Source organism: Chiloscyllium punctatum, chromosome 40, assembly GCF_047496795.1.
Source record: "Chiloscyllium punctatum isolate Juve2018m chromosome 40, sChiPun1.3, whole genome shotgun sequence".
Lineage (NCBI taxonomy): Eukaryota > Metazoa > Chordata > Chondrichthyes > Orectolobiformes > Hemiscylliidae > Chiloscyllium > Chiloscyllium punctatum.
The window spans coordinates 44,910,799-44,931,384 of NC_092778.1; the positions used below are offsets into that span (position 1 = coordinate 44,910,799).

General features: G+C 42.8%; 1 protein-coding gene across 6 annotated transcripts in view; it reads right to left on the reverse strand.

Moving 5' to 3' along the window:
- capn15 (calpain 15) overlaps positions 1 to 20,586 on the reverse strand; it is a 302,119-nt gene that overhangs the window by 273,846 nt on the left and 7,687 nt on the right. Inside the window, exon 1 of one of the 6 annotated variants that reach the window (XM_072559726.1) lies at positions 7,473 to 7,871. The exons of 4 other annotated variants lie outside the window; for them this stretch is intronic. In XM_072559726.1, coding sequence (XP_072415827.1) covers positions 7,473 to 7,654 — 182 coding nt within the window. In that variant the 5' untranslated portion in view covers positions 7,655 to 7,871. Of the gene's footprint in view, positions 1 to 7,472; positions 7,872 to 20,586 lie in introns of those variants that run through there. One more of the 6 variants, XM_072559729.1, reaches the window with a different exon arrangement.

Genomic DNA, 20,586 nt, shown 5'->3' on the forward strand with positions numbered 1-20,586 from the left:
AAACATGCGTTTGAGATTGTCCAGATTGATTGCTGGAATGAGCAGGTTGTCTTGTAAGAATAGGTTGGACTACCTAGGCTTTTTTCCATTCGAGTTAGAATTTTTTTTCCCAGGGTGAGTGGGTGGTGATGGCGGTGGTGTTGGTGTGGGGCATGTGAGTGAATGTTGAAGTGTTTATGTTGATCAAATGTGGAGCTGGAAAAAGCACAACAGGTCAAGCAGCAGAGGAGCAGGCGAGTCGACATTTCGGGCAGGACCCTTCATCAGGATCCTGTTCAAAACATCGACTCTCCTGCTCCTCTGGTGCTGCTTGACCTGCTGTGCTTTCTCAAGTTCCACATTTTATTGATTCTGACTTACCATTATCTGCAGTCCTCACTATCTCCAAGTTGAAGTGTATAAGATCCTGAACAGTCTTTACCAAGTAGAAAGAATGTTTCCTCTTGTGGGTCAATCTAGAATTAGATGTCACACTTTCAGAACAAAGGACAAGAACTTTTTCTCAGAGGGTTGTGAAACTTTGCAACAGTCTGCCTCAGAAAGCAGTGGACACACAGTCATTGAATATTTTTAAGACAGATGGACAGATTCTTGTTAAGCAAAGGAAATAGAGGGTCATCACCAGGAAATATAGGAACATGTTTAGAATTAGAATTAGAATTAGAATCTTTACGGTATGGAAACAGGCCCTTTGGCCAAACAAGTCCACACCGACCACCTGGAGAGTAACCCATCCAGACCCCTATCCTGGATTAGTGGTGCTGGAAGAGCACAGCAGTTCAGGCAGCATCCAAGGAGCAGCGAAATCGACGTTTCAGGCAAAAGCCCTTCATCAGGAATAAAGGCAGTGAGCCTGAAGCATGGAGAGATAAGGCACCTAATACTATGCGCAATTTAGTATGACCAATTCACCTGACCTGCACATCTTTGGATTGTGGGAGGAAACCAGAGCACCCAGAAGAAACCCACGCAGACACGGGGAGAACGTGCTAACTCCACACAGACAGACAGTCACCCGAGGCAGGAATCAAACACAGGTTCCTGACGCTGTGAGGCAGCAGTGCTAACCATTGAGCCACCGTGAGCCCATGAAAATTTGAAAAACAAACAGGTCAGCCACGATCTTGTAAAATGCAGAGCAACTTGAGTGGTTAAACAGTCAACTTCTGCTATTTTGTAAATTCATGTTTTCAATATCTAAAAAGTCACTCACTCTGCAACAGAAGTGCATTATAAAGCAAGGCACGAAGGGAATGTAATTAAGAAGAAAAAAGGAGACTGAGGCATCATTAGAAGGGAAAGAAACTAGAACTGTATAAAAACAGTGAATAATTAAGCACAAACAGCTCAGTCCAATAGTCTTAGTGCGGTTGTAACAGAATTATTTCTACCTTGGCAAGCCACAGGCTTTGCTGCATGTCCTACAGTTAATGTAGATCAGTTGGGTACATTGATGTAAAACTTTATGACATTGAACTGGTTCAACTATGATATGAAACTATGAATTATATATACAGCAATGAAAAATGTTTTATGTTTCGATATTCCAAAATAATGAATGCTCCAAGGTAAGTAGAAAACCCTTTAAGCATTGTTGCATTTTTAATTGCATGTAAAGACAAACAGCTATTCTTCTTTTGTAATTACTGGAACCATTTTATTAACGGTGCACTGAACACTGCATTCTGTGTGTTCATTATGTAAGCTGAGATTTCTAGCATGTTCTCATTACTCTTCCACTTACCTACTCCACCCACTCAGTCTTCCTCTCTCTCACTCCTGGACTGATGTGACAAATTAATGATTGTGATCTCGATTACAATTGGATTACTTCCATGTGAATTTAACCCCATACTGTAGTAGTTTGTTGGCTATTTACAAACAATATCAGTAATTCCAAATTATCTGCAGAAAATGTCACTTATTTTTCTCTCTAGGTGACATTACTAGCAAACCGATAAAAGCCTGATTTCTCTTTCCAATTCCATCCAAGGTATATTTTAAGATTCATTTTTATGGGCACAGGAACACTAGCATTGATGAAATTAATGCTCCATCCCTAGTTATCCTAGGAAGGTGGTGAAGGGTTTTTCTTGTAATAGTTTAATACAACTGAGTATTTTCTAAGCCTCTTCAGAAAGCAGTTAAGAGTAACCGCATTGGTGTAGTGTGGAACCACATGTAGGCCAGGTAAGAATGGCAGGTTTCCTTCCTAAACGAATGAGTGAATTAGTCCATTTTTCCAAAAACAAACATCAATCCAATACTATTACGACCATTTTACAGAGGGCAGTTTCTTAATTTCCATAATATTTAAAACTGAACTCAAATTCTCAAACTGCCAGGGTGGGATGTGAACTCATGGTTTCTGGATTATCAGTCCAGTAACATAATCACTATAGTATTAGAGGCATTTCTTTACTCTTTTTGAAGTTGAGCATGTAGCTGTCTTCACTACTTTATCCATCATTATGTTTTTAACAATGATGACTAACTTGTTACACCACGGATAGTAGGAGCATCACACAAACGTAGATACGTGAACAAGATCACATTTTTAACTCTCTTAGGATAAGGGTGATGATTTGGTTTATTATTGTTGATTCAAGAGCAGGATAGTGCAGAAAGCACAAACCTTCAATCTCAGGCCTGAATTCTTCCTGTAGGGAGACTTCAATCTTAGTAACAGTCACTTCTAGGAGGAACAGAAGAGACACAAATGCCATTTGCAATTAATTGACCTCAAAGCGTTGCACAATAAAAAGGTGCTGTGAAGAATTACGCCATCTTTTCTCTCGGTTTATTGCTCAGTGGTTTTTGCATTTTTTTTAAAAATGGAAAATATCTACAGTTACAAGGTGATTAGAGAGCATATTCACAAACTGAATAACATTTGCTTCCAGAGAAAACATTCAGCTCAGCAGCAGACTGCTTCGGCTGTTATGTCCATTTCTGTATAAGGGAAATGCAGGCTGTACAGTGGTGACAACAGTCACAACTTGCAATGTTGTATCAACTGTCTTTCATGTAAACTTTGTTTCTTCTTAGGGGAGTATTAGTTATGTTACAATAGAATGCTTCTTATACCAGCTTAATTGCTACCTGCAACTGCCTTTTTCACATTTCCCTGTCACTTGTTAACCCTGACAGAACATCAAACATCAATCTTATCCTCACCAGACACCTATCTACATGCACACAGTCAGCAGATGTTGTATGACCAGGAGCTACATAGTCCCCTCAGACATTGCAGATTCTGCTCATATTAACAGGACTCAAACCTGATGTGTCTAGCTCAAAAGAGTCATTTAGCTCAGTTGGTTAGACAGCTGCTGTGCAATGCAGAGTGATGCCAACAGCATGAGTTCAATTCCCACACAAGCTGAGGTTATTATAAAGGATTGTCCTTCTCAACCTCTTCCCCCAGCCAGAGGCATGGTGACCCTCAGATTAAACCACTACAAGTTGTCTCTCTAATGAAACAGCAGCCCTATGGTCTGATAATCTATAGCAACTTTATTTACCAGAGGTTGCATTTACCCATAACTCCAACTCTCAACCAATGAAGACCTAGAAACAAAGTGAGTGTCCAGTAGCTTTTTTATTTTCTAGAGTTTTCCCTTATTTCATCTGTTTTCAAATGCAATAATGTAAACGGGTCACAGTTTCATGGTTACAGGTCATTCAGCTCAGTGCACCCAAGTCAGCATTCTTACTTGATAAGCAGCCTCCTACCTTTCATTGAACCTCATCAACTTATCACTCCATTCTTCTCACTGATTACCCACCCTCCCATAAATGCATTTAATCTTTATTTCAATGCTCAATGCTATAACAAACTCCACACAAACTACTCTAGGTAGAGGTTTGTCCTGAATTCCCAATTGGATTTATTAATGGGCATCTTATATTTATGGGTGCTAGTTCTGGTCTCAAAGAAGTCAACGTGCTCTGTGTCCTTTTCCAGAGAAAAGTACCCCAGCCTGATAAATATCCCTGATAGATATAACCTCTTAGCTCTGATACCATCGGAGAATGTTTTTTTAAAAAGCTACTTATAGTTTGTAATCAATGTGCCTGTAGTGTTAGGTGAAGGGGTAAATGTAGTGGAATGGGTCTGGGTGGGTTGCACTTCGGCGGTTCAGTGTGGACTTGTCGGGCCGAAGGGCCTGTTTCCACACTAAGTAATCTAATCTAAACTGGTCACTGTATTCCAAGTACATTTCCCTGGTACACATATTCATTCATTCCTAATTTAAACAGATTTTTTTTTCCTGACTCGTCATTTATATTCTCATCCAAATCATTCATATAGAAGGCATTGTTAGTCAGTTTGCAGACAACACCAAAATTGGCAGCATTGTAGACAGTGAAAAAGGATTACAAAGGGATCTTGATCAAATGAGTCAATGGGATGAAAAAATGGCAATTGAAGTTCAATCTGGATAAATGTAAGGTATTGCATTTTGGTACAACAAACAAGGATAGGGCTTGTACAATTAATGGTAGAGCCTTTGGTAAAACAGAGGGACCTGGGAGTACAGGGACACAATTCTTTGAAGTTTGCACCACACATGGACAGGGTGGTTAAAAAAGGTGTTTGGCACACTTGCCTTCATTGTTCAGTCCTTTGGAGTATAGGGGTTGGGAAGTCATGTTGAGGTTGTACAGGACATTGGTGAGGCCCCTTCTGGAATAGTGTCTTGTTCTGGTCGCACAGTTATAGGAAGGATATTATCAACCTGGAGAAGGTTCAGATTTACCAGGATGTTGCCAGGTATAGAAAGTTTGAGTTATAAAGAAAGGCTGGGACTTTTTCCACTGGAATATAGGAGGTAGAGAAGCAATCTGATTGAACTTTATAAAATAATGAGAGTTAATGGTAGTTGTCTTTTCCCTTGGATAGGGGATTTCAAGATTAGAGGGCACAGTTTTAAGATGAGAGGAGAGAGAGATTTTTTTTTTAAAAAGTGGCAATTTTTTTTTACGCAGGGTGGTTCACATGTGAAATGAACATCCTAAAGAAAGTGGTGGATGCGGGTACAATTATAACGTTTAAAAGACATTTGGTTAGATACATGAATAGGAGAGATCTGGAGGGATGTGTACCAGGAACAGGCAGGTGGGACTCATTTAGTTTGGGATTATGTTCAGCATGGACTAGTTGGACCTAAGGATCTGTTTCCCTGCTGTATGACTATGACTCATACTAAGAAATCTCACTTTCTGCAATACAGAAATGCATGTTTTCTGTCTCATCTAACCATTAGGTGGCAGGCTCCTTCACGACTGATCAAAACCATGCAATTGTTCTCGAGTAGGAGCGGTAGAAGGGACCGATTGTACAGATCAATTTACCAACCAGTCACCATTCAATCCCATTAGCGTTGTCAGTCACGCAAACAGGTTCTCATTGTGACAAAATAGTCAGTTCGTGTATAGCAAATGGACTTCTTTTCATAAAGTCTGTTATATCAGCAACTCACAGTAAAGCAAAAATGTGGATCTTCTGTGGCACAATTTCTGGCATTTTTAAAAAAAGATAAATCATTTCTTAAAATGCAGCTTTAGACAGTATTAAATTTGGCCACCGACAGCAATCACAAAATCATATCTTACAACACAACACAGAATATGTATATGTGAAATGCTGAGCTGGGAAACAGCAAAAAATACCTCAGGAAACATTTTCCCTTATAATTAAAACTCAACACCCTTAAGATCCAGATAGTATACAATAATTAAATGAAAACAAATCGCAAGGAGCTTCACTTTCCATTCACTCGGGCAGGGCTTCCCAAAGTGGGGCCACGAGCTGAATCTTGGGATTGCAAATTCTAAGGGAACAACAGTCATCGGGGAACTCTGATAGTTGTACAGCTGTTCTCTGGCTCTAACAGACCCTGCTGCCACATAAGGGTTACAACAATCTTTAATTTCGAAATGGAATCACAGCATGGAAAGGTTTGGAAAGCACTGTTTTTAGGGCGAAATGAGCTATATTTGTAATCGTAATCACATTTTTAAAGCCTTGTACAATTACAGGACGCAATCTAATTGTTGAGACGCAGTCATAGAATCATAGAGATGTACAACACAGAAACAGACCCTTTGGTCCAACTCATACATACCGATCTGACAGCCAAACCCAATCTAGTCCCACCTGCCAGTACTGGGCCCATAGCCCTCCAAACCCTTCCTATTCATATACCCATCCAGATGCCTTTTAAACGTTGCAGCTATGGTATCAACCTCTTGAATTTACTAAACATTTCTCCCACTTCATGGGTCAAACCTAGCTCAGTTGAGATTTCAATTACACACCTTGGGATAAGAACTCGTGAGATGCTCTAAAGTGCAACATTAGACAACTGTTTCTAGACTTCTTGTTTAAGTGAGGACAAAGGAGCTGGATGTTTAAATATGTTTAAATCCTTCAAACCTGCCCTATTCATGTATCTATCCAAATGTCTTTTAAACGCTGTAATTGTACCCAAATCCACCACTTTTTTAAAGGAAGTTCATTCCACATGTGAACCACCCTCCAAAAGAAAAATTGCCTCGTGTCTTTTTTAAATCTCCCTCCCTTCATCTTCAAACCTTGCCCTCTAGTCTAGATGTGGAAAAATAATGTTTTTTTTAAACCAGCAAACAGGAACTAGTGCACTGACAACATAAAATTCAATGCCAGCAGATTTAATAGTATTTCTTCATATTCCATCGTGGAAAAAACTATACCAACGTCAATAACATGGTTGTAAGATTCTACAACGCAATTAGCCCAGTTAACCCCTCACTCATCCAGATAACACCAAAATAAAATTGCGATGATTTCAGCATAAACCGTGATTTAAAGAACAGTGATGGGACAGGTAAGCTGGAAGAAATCTGCTCCGGCTCTTCGTAATCAAACCTACACAACCATTACTGTCCATCCCACAACCTAGATTAATTGCTTCTGTTTTCCAACCACTTTTGCTGCTGCTCTTCTTTTCCAGGATTTGGCTTATTAGCTTTCTAATCTTACAGCTCAGACTTCTGATAACTGTTCTGTGCTGTAAAATAATTTGCTTCGCCAACATTCTCGAGTACTGTAATTTTACGGTTTTTATTCTTCCTGCACTCGTGATTGGTATACATAATTTTTTTTTTAAAAATGTTTCTCACCTTGCATCTGTTCAATCCTATTTTATCATATTTCCCTTGAAGCGACTTTGAAAAAGTGTAGTCTGATCTAGAACCTCCAGCTCTGACATTGCAGGGTTACACCTCCTCACTTTACTTTCTGCTGTCCCACTATACCTCAGAGTCGTACTGGTTACTGCTTTATAATTTAAATTCACACTCCTGATCTCTCCCCAACATATCAATTTGAGTGGAGTGTCTGCAATGATGTTGCTGTTAAACTCGGTTTGACTGACTTTATTCCAGTGGTTGTAACCCGCTTCCCCCCCTCCCCAGTGTCTGGTTACCTGCTGCGACTCCTCGGGACTTGCTGCTGGCGACTTCGGGCGCTCTCCACCCGAGCGGCGGCCAGTGTCCCGCTCACCCAGAGCGGACTCCCAGGGCCATTCCAGCCTGGCGGGGAAGCGGCGGTGGTGGCTGGGAGGCCGGCATCTGTCTCCGTGGCGATAGATGAAGCAGAGGTTCCCATAGCGAGAGCTCCGGGTCCCGGGTCAGAGCACAGGATCCATCCGGGGGGTTCGGGAGCGGCCTCCCCCGGTCTCAGCCCCAGGACTGCTCCCCGGCCAGGGCTGGCCGCCGCCTCTCGCTGCCTTGTCCACGGCTACACGGAGAAGATCCCCAAGCAGCCAGAGCCCGCTCCACAGCCGCTCACAGTCAGTTCCCTGCAGCTGACTGACAGCAGCAGCAGCATCAACAGGAGCAGGCGCAGCACCGAGACAGAGGGGGCAGGGATGGAGAGAGAGCACAGCTTGAGGCGAGAGGGGAAGGAAAGAGAGTGTGTGGAAACGTTTTAGGGAGCACGGCAATGGATTAGGAGGGATTTCGGATAATGTGGGATCTGGGTGAGGGGTGAAGAAGGTGTGGGTTGAGGGAGAAGGGAGTGGTGATATGGTGTGGATTGGGGGAGGCGGTGGTGGAGAGGATGTGTGGTTGAGGGGAGCGGGAGAGGGGTGGGGGCAAATGAAATGTGCGTGGGAGAAAACGTGTAGGTGGGAAGGGGTGGGGAAAACGGGCGGGTGAGGGTAAGTGGTGGGGGGTTGCCCAGACCACTTGGGGAAAGACAATTTGCCAAGGCCACACAGGGTTGGGGGTGAGAAGTTGCCGATTCAATGTGGGGTTTAGGGGTGAGAAGTTTGAGGCCATGCGGGGTTGGGGGTGAGAAGCTGCTGAGGCTGAGGCTATTTGGGATTGGGAGTGAGAAGTTGCTGAGGCCATTTGGGTTTGGGTTGGTGGTGAGAATTGCCGAGGCCATGCGGGGTTGGGGGGTGAGAAGTTGCAGAGGCTATGAGGGGTTGGGGGGTGAGAATTGCCAAGGCCATGCGGGGTGGGGGGTAAGAATTGCCGAGGTCATTCGGGTTTGGGGGGTTAGGGTTGAGAAGTTGCCAAGGCCTTGTGGGGTTGGGATGAGAGGTTGCCGAGGCCACGTGGGGGGGGTTGAGAAGTTGCCAAGGCCTTGTGGGGTTGGGATGAGAGGTTGCCGAGGCCGGGTGGGGGGGTGGGGGTTAGGGTTGAGAAGTTGCTGAGGCTATGCGGGGTTGAGAGAGAGAGAGAGAAAGAGAGAGAGAGAGAGAGAACAAAACAAAAAGAGTTGGAGCTGAAGGAATGTGTGGTGGGGCTGTCAGCAGTGATGAATATTGTGGGTGTGAAGTCTGAGGGATGTTATGAAGTGGTCTAGGCATCAGTTGAGAGGAGGGCGTGTGACTGGAGTGAGGAGCTGGAATGAGAGGATGGATGGAGGAGCATTGATAGTGTGAGGGGAGGGGCTGTAGGATAGGGTGTGTGGGAAAGGAGTGTAGAGAAGAGGCTCAACAGGATTACATTAGATTCCCTACAGTGTGGAAACAAGCCATTTGGCCCTAGTCCACATTAGAAGCTGGTCAGGAGGAGAAAAGACAGATGGACAACAGGGTGAAAGGGGTAGAGTAGCACAATATTGAGATATAGCATGTAACAAGATCATAAGGAAAAAAATTAGAGGGTTGAAAGGGGATAGGTAAGAGAGTAACTGTGAATGATGAAAAGCAGGAGGGGAGAGCAATAGAAGATGTGGAGATCCTACCTTAGGTATTATATTCAGTCTTAATTTCCATGGCTTAAGTCAGCTTTTATCACAAAAACCATGGCTGCCATGTTGTAACAATTGAATATCCTTACTTGAAGGGCATGTGTAGACAAATTTGGTTCAGCTGTGAAGTGTCCCTTAGGTGCTGATCCCATGAAAGCCCACTGACCAGGTTCACAATCAAAGAATATCAGATCATTTGGAACTAAACCCCTGACTTATTCCTCAGCAGAGCAGAGAAAAATCCTTAGTTGTCACACCCATATTTCCTTTTAATTGAACATTTTTTCCTGAACACAGAATCTTGTCCATTCTTTTCCACAAAGAACAATATTCTGAAACAATCACTGCAGATTTCACAATTTCAACTACTCAAGTGAACCAGCTTTAAGAGGAAAGTATTTTACATTTCTGGATCCAGACTATTAAAGAGGCTGATTAAAATTAAGGTTATTGAAAGAAATCAGTATACTTTAAAAAAAAATTGTGAGATACAAAGCTAACAAAATTAATTAAAGATTTCAACATGGTTAATCACAAATGTTTGTGTTCAAAATTGTGCCAACTCATTACATGAGACAGATACATTTTAGCAATTTTCCGATGATTGAACTCTTTGACTGTGTGGTCAGCATCTGGCAATAATGGATCAGTTTTTTCATTATGTTTCTTTCCAAGACAACATGTTTGCTAGCTAACCAGCTGGTAAATTATATTTTAAAAAGGCAGTGTATGATTAGTTAGTGTAGCAATGCACCCAGTCTTCTGCTAAACAGCCAAGCACCCATATCAAGTGTGAGCGAAGCAAGACATTCAACAGCTGGATCCTCAAACATATAAATGTAGTTTTTAATTAATGTTGTATATGAATGACAAATTAAATAAAGCACCATACATAAAACTACAATGTGCTGTGATGTAATTTTACGTGACCAGTATCCTATTTAACCCTGTAGCTATGGTGGTGTAGACAACAAGACGGGCCCTTTCATACAACAAAAAAAAATGCACCTGTGAAACATGTTTTGGAATACATGCCCTCTTTACAGGTAATGGAGTACATTGAAGTGTAGTCACAGCCAACTTGTGCACAGAAAAATCACAAAATTGCAAAATTGAATAGTGACCTTTTAATCTGTTTCTGCAATGCTGGTTCAGGGATAAAATATCAGCCAGAACAGAAAGATCTCTCATTTGTCCTCAAAACATTGTCAAGACCTTTTATATCCTCTTGAGAGAGTAAAGTCTCAGTTTAATGCCTCATCTGAAATATGGCACCTCCACATCAAAGAATTGCTAAAACAATTGGGTCAGTGAGGGGGAGAGAGAGAGAGTGTGTGAATTCAAGAGTCGTGAGGTGATGTTGCAGCTGTACAGGACTTTGGTTAGGCCACATTTGGAGTACTGTGTGCAGTTCTGGTCGCCTCACTTTAGGAAAGATGTGGAAGCTTTGGAGAGGGTGCAGAGAAGATTTACCAGGATGTTGCCTGGAATGGAGAGCAGGTCGTACGAGGATAGGTTGAGAGTTCTCGGCCTTTTCTCGTTGGAACGGCGAAGGATGAGGGGTGACTTGATAGAGGTTTATAAGATGATCAGCGGAATAGATAGAGTAGACAGTCAGAAACTTTTTCCCCGGGTACAACAGAGTGTTACAAGGGGACATAAATTTAAGGTGAAGGGTGGAAGGTATAGGGGAGATGTCAGGGGTGGGTTCTTTACCCAGAGAGTGGTGGGGGCATGGAATGCGCTGCCCGAGGGAGTGGTAGAGTCAGATTCATTGGCGACCTTTAAGCGGCATTTGGATAGGTACATGGATGGGTGCTTAATCTAGGATAGAAGTTCGGCACAACATCGTGGGCCGAAGGGCCTGTTCTGTGCTGTATTGTTCTATCTATGTTCTAAAGGAGGTGATCATTTGGACCAATGGATGCATCGGTTTTCCAAATGAGCAATCCTCCTAGTATCATTCTCCTGTAATTCTTCACATTCTGCCTTTTCATATAATGTCAAAGATCACATGATACCAGGTTATAGTCCAATGGGTTTATTTGAAATCACAAGCTTTTGAAGAGCTGCCCCTTCAACAGATGACTTTTGAAATTGTCTACCCCAGTCCAACACTTCCACCTCCACATCATTTTCAAGTAAATCAACTTCCCCCTTGAATCCTTCAATTTAACCTGCCTCCACCATGCTTTCAGGGAGCACTACCATTTGTTGTATGAAATGTATTTTCTCACACCACCTTCACTCCTGTCAATTAACTTAAACCTATACCCGCTCTGCTTTTTAGCCAGTAATAACCCACAGGATGTTGATGGTGGGAATTCAGCAATAGTGAGATAGAGTGACCATCTCTTGTTGGAGATGGTCATTGCCTGACACTCATGTGGGGCAAATGTTCCTTGTCAATCATTAGGCCAAGCCTGACTGTTGTCCAGATCTTACTGTGTATAGGCACAGACTTCTTCGATGCCTCAGAAGTTGTGAAATGGTACTAAACATTGCAATCAATGGTCACTGAACATTCCCAGTTCTGACACTGCAAATGAGTGAAACCAAAGATGGTTGGACTCAGGGACTCTACCCTGAAAAATTCCTATAAGCTATGTTTTATGTTCTGAAATGATTATCTCCAACAACCACAGCATCAACCATCAAGAGTAACGACGTTCATGAAAACATATAACAAAAAGACAGCATGTTCAATTGTAAAGATTCTTGTGACTCATTTCTATGCCTAAACATGAAGAATGGCAATTTGTGTTTAAAGATCAGTATAGACATCTACCATGCCTTGGGAAAACAGAAACATTAAAAAAAAACGAGTAGGCCACTTGGCCCTTCGAACCTGCTCCACCATTCAAGATAATTATGACTTTTCATTCAATAATACTCTGTTCCTGTTCTCAGATGAAGAGAATGAAGATAGAGAAAACAGCACATTTTTAAAAAATTTATCTTCTGGATATACGTAATACACACACACACCCAGATTCGACAAAGCTATTTTCAAAAAAAAAGGAAAGTAATTTCAGTCACTACTCCAAAGACAGACTGATACTTCAGTTTCCTTTAAGTCCATGCCAATCACCAGTTCAGCAATCTACATGCAATGTGTTAGAGAGTTGTGCATTCAAATCCCACACAAATAATTGAGCATTTAATCGGAATTTTTCATTTAGAGATGTTAATGAAGATTGTGCACTTGAAAATGGGTGTAAGCGTTCTATGGCACTAATTTCAAAAAGAAAAGAGCATATTCCTTGACCAATATTCATCCCCCAAACAACATCACAGAAACAGATTACCTCATTTCTTAACATTACAGCGTTCCAAATTGCTTAATTGGTTATAAAATGCTTTGGAATATCCTGAGGCAGTGAAAGGTGTTTTAAAAAATGTACAACTTCTTTTTAGGTGTACAATTAATCAACAGCAACCACATAGAACAATGTTTCCTCCTCCAATTAATACAGCAGTCACTATAAATAATTTAACTGTTTACAGAATCATAACAGGTCACTTAGACTGCAACAAACCACCAACTGGCTACAAAGTACTAAAACCATACTGCAACTTAAAACTTGACTGTTAACAAAAATATATTCAATTACCTATCAGTCACATCAGCATATTTTGCTTTAGCATCAGAATAGTCTCAGATTAAGATGATGAAAGCCACACAAGAAATTTTCATGTCCCCTTCCTTTCGAGTAGTACTAATTACAGTGAAATATCCAGATGGGACCTTGAGAGTTAGCACAAGCATTGTACTGTAATGAACAAAATGCTACAAATATCAAATTATTAGTTGAAGTATGCCCTCATGTACTCTAATGTTTTTGATTGGAAGTTACTGAATTCTTTCCATCTGTTTAAAGTCTGAATGCTGATCAAGGAAGATGCTAATCAGCTGTCTGGAGGCACACTCGAAAGTATTGGATTTCCCTTCTTGTTTCTCCTTTTCACCCTGTAAACATAGTACAGCTGACAATTGACAACTCATCATTGAATGAATCACATCTAAACTACAACATTTCTGAAAGCTCCAGCCTTAATTCTACATCTGCTAATATTCTTGCCCTTGGTGAGTATTCCCACATCAGCTCCACCTCGGAAGCTATACCAGGAAATTAGATTTATTCTTTCATATTTAACATTTCTCTTTTTTTTCCAATTATTCTTTAAACCTTGGACTTGAATTGGTTGAAATAGCTGAGAAAGTCTCCCATGTAGAAAGATTTGGGTAACCTGGGATTATTCTCTTTATAGCAGCAAAGGTTAAGATTTGATGAAAACAAGCAAAATCATGAATGTTTTGATAGAGTAAATAAACGGTAACTGTTTCCAGTGGCAGAAGGGTCGGTAATCATTAAAGAACCTGAGGAGAAGTGAGGATTTATTTTTAAAACAACACAGCAGATGATGATGATCAGGAATACACATCTTGAAAGGGTGAGAGAAATAGATTCTATAAATGTCATTAGCACTTAATGAAAAATGGATAGAGTTATAGAGACATACAGCACAGAAACAGACCCTTCGGTCCAACTCATCCATGCCGACCAGATATCCCAACCCAGTCTAGTCCTACCTGCCAGCACCCGGCCCATATCCCTCCAAACCCTTCCTATTTATCCATCCATCCAGATGCCTTTTAAATGTTGCAATTGTACTAGCCTCCACCACTTTCTATGGCAGCTCATTCCTTACATGTACCACCCTCTGCGTGAAAAGGTTGCCCCTTAGGTCTTTTATATCTTTCCCCTCTCCCCCCCAAACCTATGTTCAAGAGTTCTGGAATCCCCCACCCCAGGAAAATGACTTTGTCTATTTACCCTATCCATGCCCCTCATGATTTTATAAACCTCTATAAGGTCACCCCTCAGCCTCCAACACTCCAGGGAAAACAGCCCCAGTCAATTCAGCCTCTCCCTGTACCTCAAATCCTCCAACCTTGGCAACATCTTTGTAAACCTTTTCTGAACCCTTTCAAGTTTCACAACATCCTTCCAATAGGAAGAAAACCAGAATTGCATGCAATATTCCAACAGTGGCCTAACCAATGTCCTGTACAGCTGCAACATGATCTCCCAACTCCTGTACTCAATACTCTGACCGATAAAGGAAAGCATACCAAATGCCTTCTTCACTATCCTACCTACCTGCAACTCTACTTTCATGGAGCTACGAACCTGCACTCCAAGGTTTCTTTATTCTGCAACACTCCCTAGGACTTTACCTTTAAGTGTATAAGATTTGCTTTCCCAAAATGCAGCACCCCACATTTATCTGAATTAAACTCCATCTGCCACTCCTCAGCCCATTGGCCCATCTGATCAAGATCCCGTAGTAATCTGAGGTAACCTTCTTCACTGTCCACTACACCTCCAATTCTGGTGTCATCTGCAACCTTACTAACTATACCTCTTATGCTCACATCCAAATCATTTACAGAGGAACCTCCATTTTCCAAACGAGGGCACTATTTCATTCAGATAATTGATTATTCGGTAAATTGTTTCAATAACTCTCCTCTGGGGCTTGGAGTTTTCTGAAGTTTCCTTTTTCCTCACTCTGCCTGCCTTGCTCCCTCTCTCTGACTCAGGGTTTGTTTCTGAGCAGACACATACTTGTGTGTAAGGGTCATGCAACATTGCTGAAGCCTCTGCACCCCTCTCCCTGCCCCCATCAGTTCAATGAGATTGACACAGTGAGCACTTACTAAGTTCACTCCCCATTCAGGAGACTAGGCAGCAGCACACTGTGTGCAAGCTCCTGCACCCCGTCTGCCACCCCAACCCAATCCAACACCCTTCCCCCTCCTCCCCCCAGCCCACCACCATGCACCCCCACCACCATCCGCCCCACCCGTCCATGCCTGTGCCCCCGTACGACCCGACCACCCTGCTCCCGCAACCTCCCCACCACATCTGCCCTGCACCCGTGTCCGTCCCCCCACTCCAGGGCAGCCATACTGGACACCAACAGCAATACTGCTGCTGCCTTTAGGGGTGAGTCTCAAAATAGCACACACGCAGCGAGACACACACAACGTTTTAGACAAGTTCCACCTTTGCCCTGTACAGGACAAATGTTGGAAAGATTGTCTGGGGAAGGGGGTTCAGGGTACACCCCAGTGTAGAACTCCAGAGAAAGAGTGAGGCGAGAGAGCGTGAGAGGTCAGTCATTTCAGGATTGTGCTTGGACTCCCATTGATGTCCAGCACTCACTGAGTTCATATTTAATCATTGTAAACAAAAGACACGATCAGTGCTGAAAACACCTCTATGATGCAATGTTTCTATCGGGACCTTGAGACATTCTTAGGATAATCAAGGTTCCTCTGTATATAAATGACGAAAAGTAGTGGACCCAGCACCAATCCTTGTGGCACTCCACTGGTCACAGACCTCCAGCCTGAATAACAACCTTCCACCACCACCCTTTGTCTTCTACCTCTGAGCCAGTTCTGTATCCAGATAACTAGTTCTCCCTGTATTCCATGATTTCAAACCTTGCTAACCAGTCTCCCATGGGGTCCTCGTCAAACGCCTTACTGAAGTCCATATAGATCACGTCTGCCCTCATCAATCCTCTTTGTTACTTCTTCAAAAAGCTCAGTCAGGTTTGTGAGACATGATTTCCCACACACAAAGTCATGTTGACTATCTCTAATCAGTTCTTGCCTTTCCAAATACATGTAAATCTTGTTCCTCAGGATTCCCTCCAACAACTTGCCACCATTTATGTCAGGCTCACCAGTCTATAGTTTTCTGGCTTTTCCTTACCGCCCTTTTTAAATAGTGGCACCACATTAGTTAACCTCCAGTCTTCCAGCACCTCACCTATGACTATCGATGAAAGAAGTATCTCTGCAGGGGCCCAGCAATAATTTCTCAAACTTCCCACAGAGTTCTAGGGTACACCTGATCAGGTCCTGGGGATTTATCCACTTTTATGCATTTCAAGACATCCAGCACTTCCTTCTCTGTAATGTGGACATTTTAAGATGTCACCATCTATTTGCCTACATTATATAATCTTCCATGTCCTTTTCCAAGTAAACACTGACTCAAAATACTCAGTTAGTATCTTCCCCCATCTCCTGTGCCTCCACACAAAGGCCGCCTTGCTGATCTTTGAGGGGCCCTATACTCTCCCTACTTACCCTTTTGTCCTTAATGTATTTGTAAAAACCCTTTGTATTATCCTTAACTCTATTTGCCAAACCTATCTCATGTCCCCTTTTTGCCCTCCTGATGTCCCCCTTAGGTATACTTCTACTGCCCTACTGCCTTTATCCTCTAAGGATTCACTCAATCTATCCTGTCTATGACTGACATATGCTTTCTTCTTACCCAAACCCTCAATTTCTTTAGTCATCCAGCATTCCCCATACCTACCAGCCTTCCCTTTCACCCTAACAGGAATTCACTATCTCTAGACTCTCGTTACCTCATTTTTTAAGGCTTCCAATTTTCCAGCTGTCCCTTTACCTGCAAACATCTGCCTCCAATCAGCTTTTGAAAGTTCTTGCATAATTCTGTCAAAATTGGCCGTTCTCCAATTTAGAAGTTCAACTTTTAGATCTGGTCTATTCTTTTCCATCACTATTTTAAAACTAACAGATTTATGGTCGCTAGTCCCAAAGTGCTCCCCACTGACACTTCAGTCACCTGCCCTGCCTTATTTCCCAAGAGTAGGTCAAGGTTTGCACCTTCTCTAGTAGGTACATCCACATACTGAATCAGAAAATTGTCTTGTACACACTTAACAAATTCCTCTCCATCTAAACCCTTCACACTATGGCAGTCTCAGTCTATAAGGTAAAAACAATAACTGCAGATGCTGGAAACCAAATTCTGGATTAGTGGTGCTGGAAGAGCACAGCAGTTCAGGCAGCATCCAACGAGCAGTGAAATCGACGTTTTGGGCAAAAGCCCTTCAACAGGAATAAAGGCAGTGAGCCTGAAGCGTGGAGAGATAAGCTAGAGGAGGGTGGGGGTGGGGAGAGAGTAGCATAGAGTACAATGGGTGAGTGGGGGAGGAGATGAAGGTGATAGGTCAAGGAGGGGAGGGTGGTGTGGATAGGTGGAAAAGGAGCTAGGCAGGTCGGACAAATCAAGGGGACAGTGCTGAACTGGAAGTTTGAAACTAGGATGAGGTGGGGGGAAGGGGAAATGAGGAAGCTGTTGAAGTCCACATTGATGCCCTGGGGTTGAAGTGTTCCGAGGCGGAAGATGAGGCGTTCTTCCTCCAGGCGTCTGGTGGTGAGGGAGCGGCGGTGAAGGAGGCCCAGGGCCTCCATGTCCTTGGCAGAGTGGGAGGGGGAGTTGAAATGTTGGGCCACGGGGCAGTTTGAATGATTGGTGCGGGTGTCTCGGAACATTTCAACTCCCCCTCCCACTCTGCCGAGGACATGGAGGTCCTGGGCCTCCTTCACCGCCACTCCCTCACCACCAGACGCCTGGAGGAAGAACACCTCATCTTCCGCCTCGGAACACTTCAACCCCAGGGCATCAATGTGGACTTCAACAGCTTCCTCATTTCCCCTTCCCCCACCTCATCCTAGTTTCAAACTTCCAGCTCAGTAACTGTCTCCTTGATTTGTCCGGACTTGTCCGACCTGCCTAGCTCCTTTTCCACCTATCCACTCCACCCTCTCCTCCTTGACCTATCACCTTCATCCCCTCCCCCACTCACCCATTGTACTCTATGCTACTCTCTCCCCACCCCCACCCTCCTCTAGCTTATTTCTCCATGCTTCAGGCTCACTGCCTTTATTCCTGATGAAGGGCTTTTGCCCGAAACGTCGATTTCGCTGCTCGCTGGATGCTGCCTGAACTGCTGTGCTCTTCCAGCACCACTAATCCAGTCCCAGTCTATAGTCTATGTCTGGAAAGCTAAAATCCCCCATCATAACCACTATTATTTTTACAGATAACCAAAATCTTCTTATAAATTTGTTTCTTAATTTCCCTCTGACTGTTAGGGGGTCTATAATAAAATCCCAGTAAGGTGATCATCCCTTTCTTATTTCTCAATTTCACCAAAATAGCTTCCCTGGATGTATTTCCAGAAACATCCTCCCTCAGTACAGCTATAATGCTATCCCTTATCAAAAATGCCACTCCCCCCTCCTCTCTTGCCTCCCTTTCTGCCCTTTCTGTTGTATTTGTGTCCTAGAACATGAAACTGCCAGTCCTGCCCATCCCTGAGCCATGTTTCTGTAATTGCTATGATATTCCAGTCCCATGTTCCTAACCATGCCCTGACTTCATCTGCCTTCCCTGTAAGGCCTCTTGCATTCAGATGAATGCAGTTTAATTTATCAGAGCTGAAAATGTGTTGCTGGAAAAGCGCAGTAGGTCAGGCAGCATCCAAGGAGCAGAAGAATCGACGTTTTGGGCATGAGCCCTTCTTTAGCCCTTTCTGCCTGACCTGCTGCGCTTTTCCAGCAACACATTTTCAGCTCTGATCTCCAGCATCTGCAGTCCTCACTTTCTCCTAGTTTATCAGTCCTACCTTGTTCTCTGCTTTGTCCCTGCCTGCCTGGACTGTTTGACTCGCTTCTTTTATCAACTGTACCAGTCTCAGATTGACCTCTTTCCTCACTATCTCCCTGGGTCCCACCCTCCTCCTTAAATCCTCTCGAGCAGCTCTAGCAAATTTCCCTGCCAGAATATTAGTCCTCTTCCAATTCAGGTGTAATCCATCCTTCTTGTACAAGTCACTTCTACTCCAGAAGAGATTCCACTGATCCAAAAACGTGAATCCTTCTCCCATACACCAGCTCCTCAGCCACTCATTTATCTGCTCTATCTTCCTATTTCTACCCTCACTAGTTCATAGCACCAGATATTACAATAATAGAAAATAGACAATAGGTGCAGGAATAGGCCATTCTGCCCTCAAGCCTGCACCACCATTCAATATGATAATGGCTGATCATCCCTAATCAGTATCCTGTTCCTGCCTTATCTCCATACCCTTGATTCCACTATCCTTGAGAGCTCTATCCAACCCTTTCTTAAATGAATCCAGAGACTGGGCCTCCACTGCCCTCTGGGGCAGAGCATTCCACACAGCCACCACTCTCTGGGTGAAGAAGTTTCTCCTCATCTCTGTCCTAAATGGTCTGCCCCGTATTAGTACTCTCAAGGAACTCTTTTTTAAAAAATTCCTGCCTAACTCTCTATATTCTCCCTTCAGAATCTCATCCTTTCCCCTTCCTATGTCGTTGGTTCCAATGTTAAAATGACCTCCTGCTGGCCCCTCTCCCCCTTGAGAACATTCTGCAACCTCTGAGGCATCCTTGATCCTGGCACCAGGAAGGCAACACACCATTCTGATTTTTCGCTCAGCCAAAGAAACATTTGTCTGTGCCTCGGAGTCCCCTAACACAAATATTTGAAGAGAAAAAAATTGCAAGATTTTAAGAACTGAAAAGGAGAGTATGACTCTATCAAAGAACAAACACAGACAAGATGGGCTCCTTCTATATATCAAGATATTCAAACATTTCTGTCACACACTCCTTGACAGAATATAGGAAGAAGTGCATTAGAAATAAAATGCCCTCTGTGACAGCAAGTATCCTCCACCCCTCATTTCAAAGATTCAATTGAAAACTGAAGCATTCAACTGAGTTCAGTTAATGGGTTTGAAAACTTCTCAGTAATTATGGGCTCCTTACAAATTATATAAGTTAACACAATGTCCTGTACTATAACACAAAATGTTCATCTATTCTATCTGAATACATACAAAAACACACACACACACACACACACACACAGAGTCAGGAAGGGCTTATGCCCAAAATGTTGATTCTCCCGCTTCTCGGATGCTTCCTGACCTGCCGTGCTTTTCCAGCACCATGGTCTCGAGTCTGATCTCCAGTACCTGCAGTCCTCACTTTCTTCTGTATACATACAAACTCTAGAGTTTTGGGAAGTTTTGAGAACCAACATAATGGTTACTTGTCATCTTTTTAATGATTGCATTGCAATAAGCTTAAAATTAGGGCAGTGACAACTAAAATAGCGATTAATAAAAATTGTGAAGGATCAGCAGAAAGAGGCTTGCACATCAGTAATCATTAGACTTAGTGCTTTCCTGATGACTCATGAGGATTATCTGGTTGAATAATGCAGAACAGCTATACAATGTTAGATATTTTAACCTGCAACAACATATAGGGCATTTTTATTGATCTTAGCAGCCCAGGTTTTGAAGGCAAATAGGATAAAGAAATTGTTCAGAGATCATACAGTCCACCAAAATGCTAGACCGTATTTACTGTCAAGGATCACACAAGATTAATGGACATC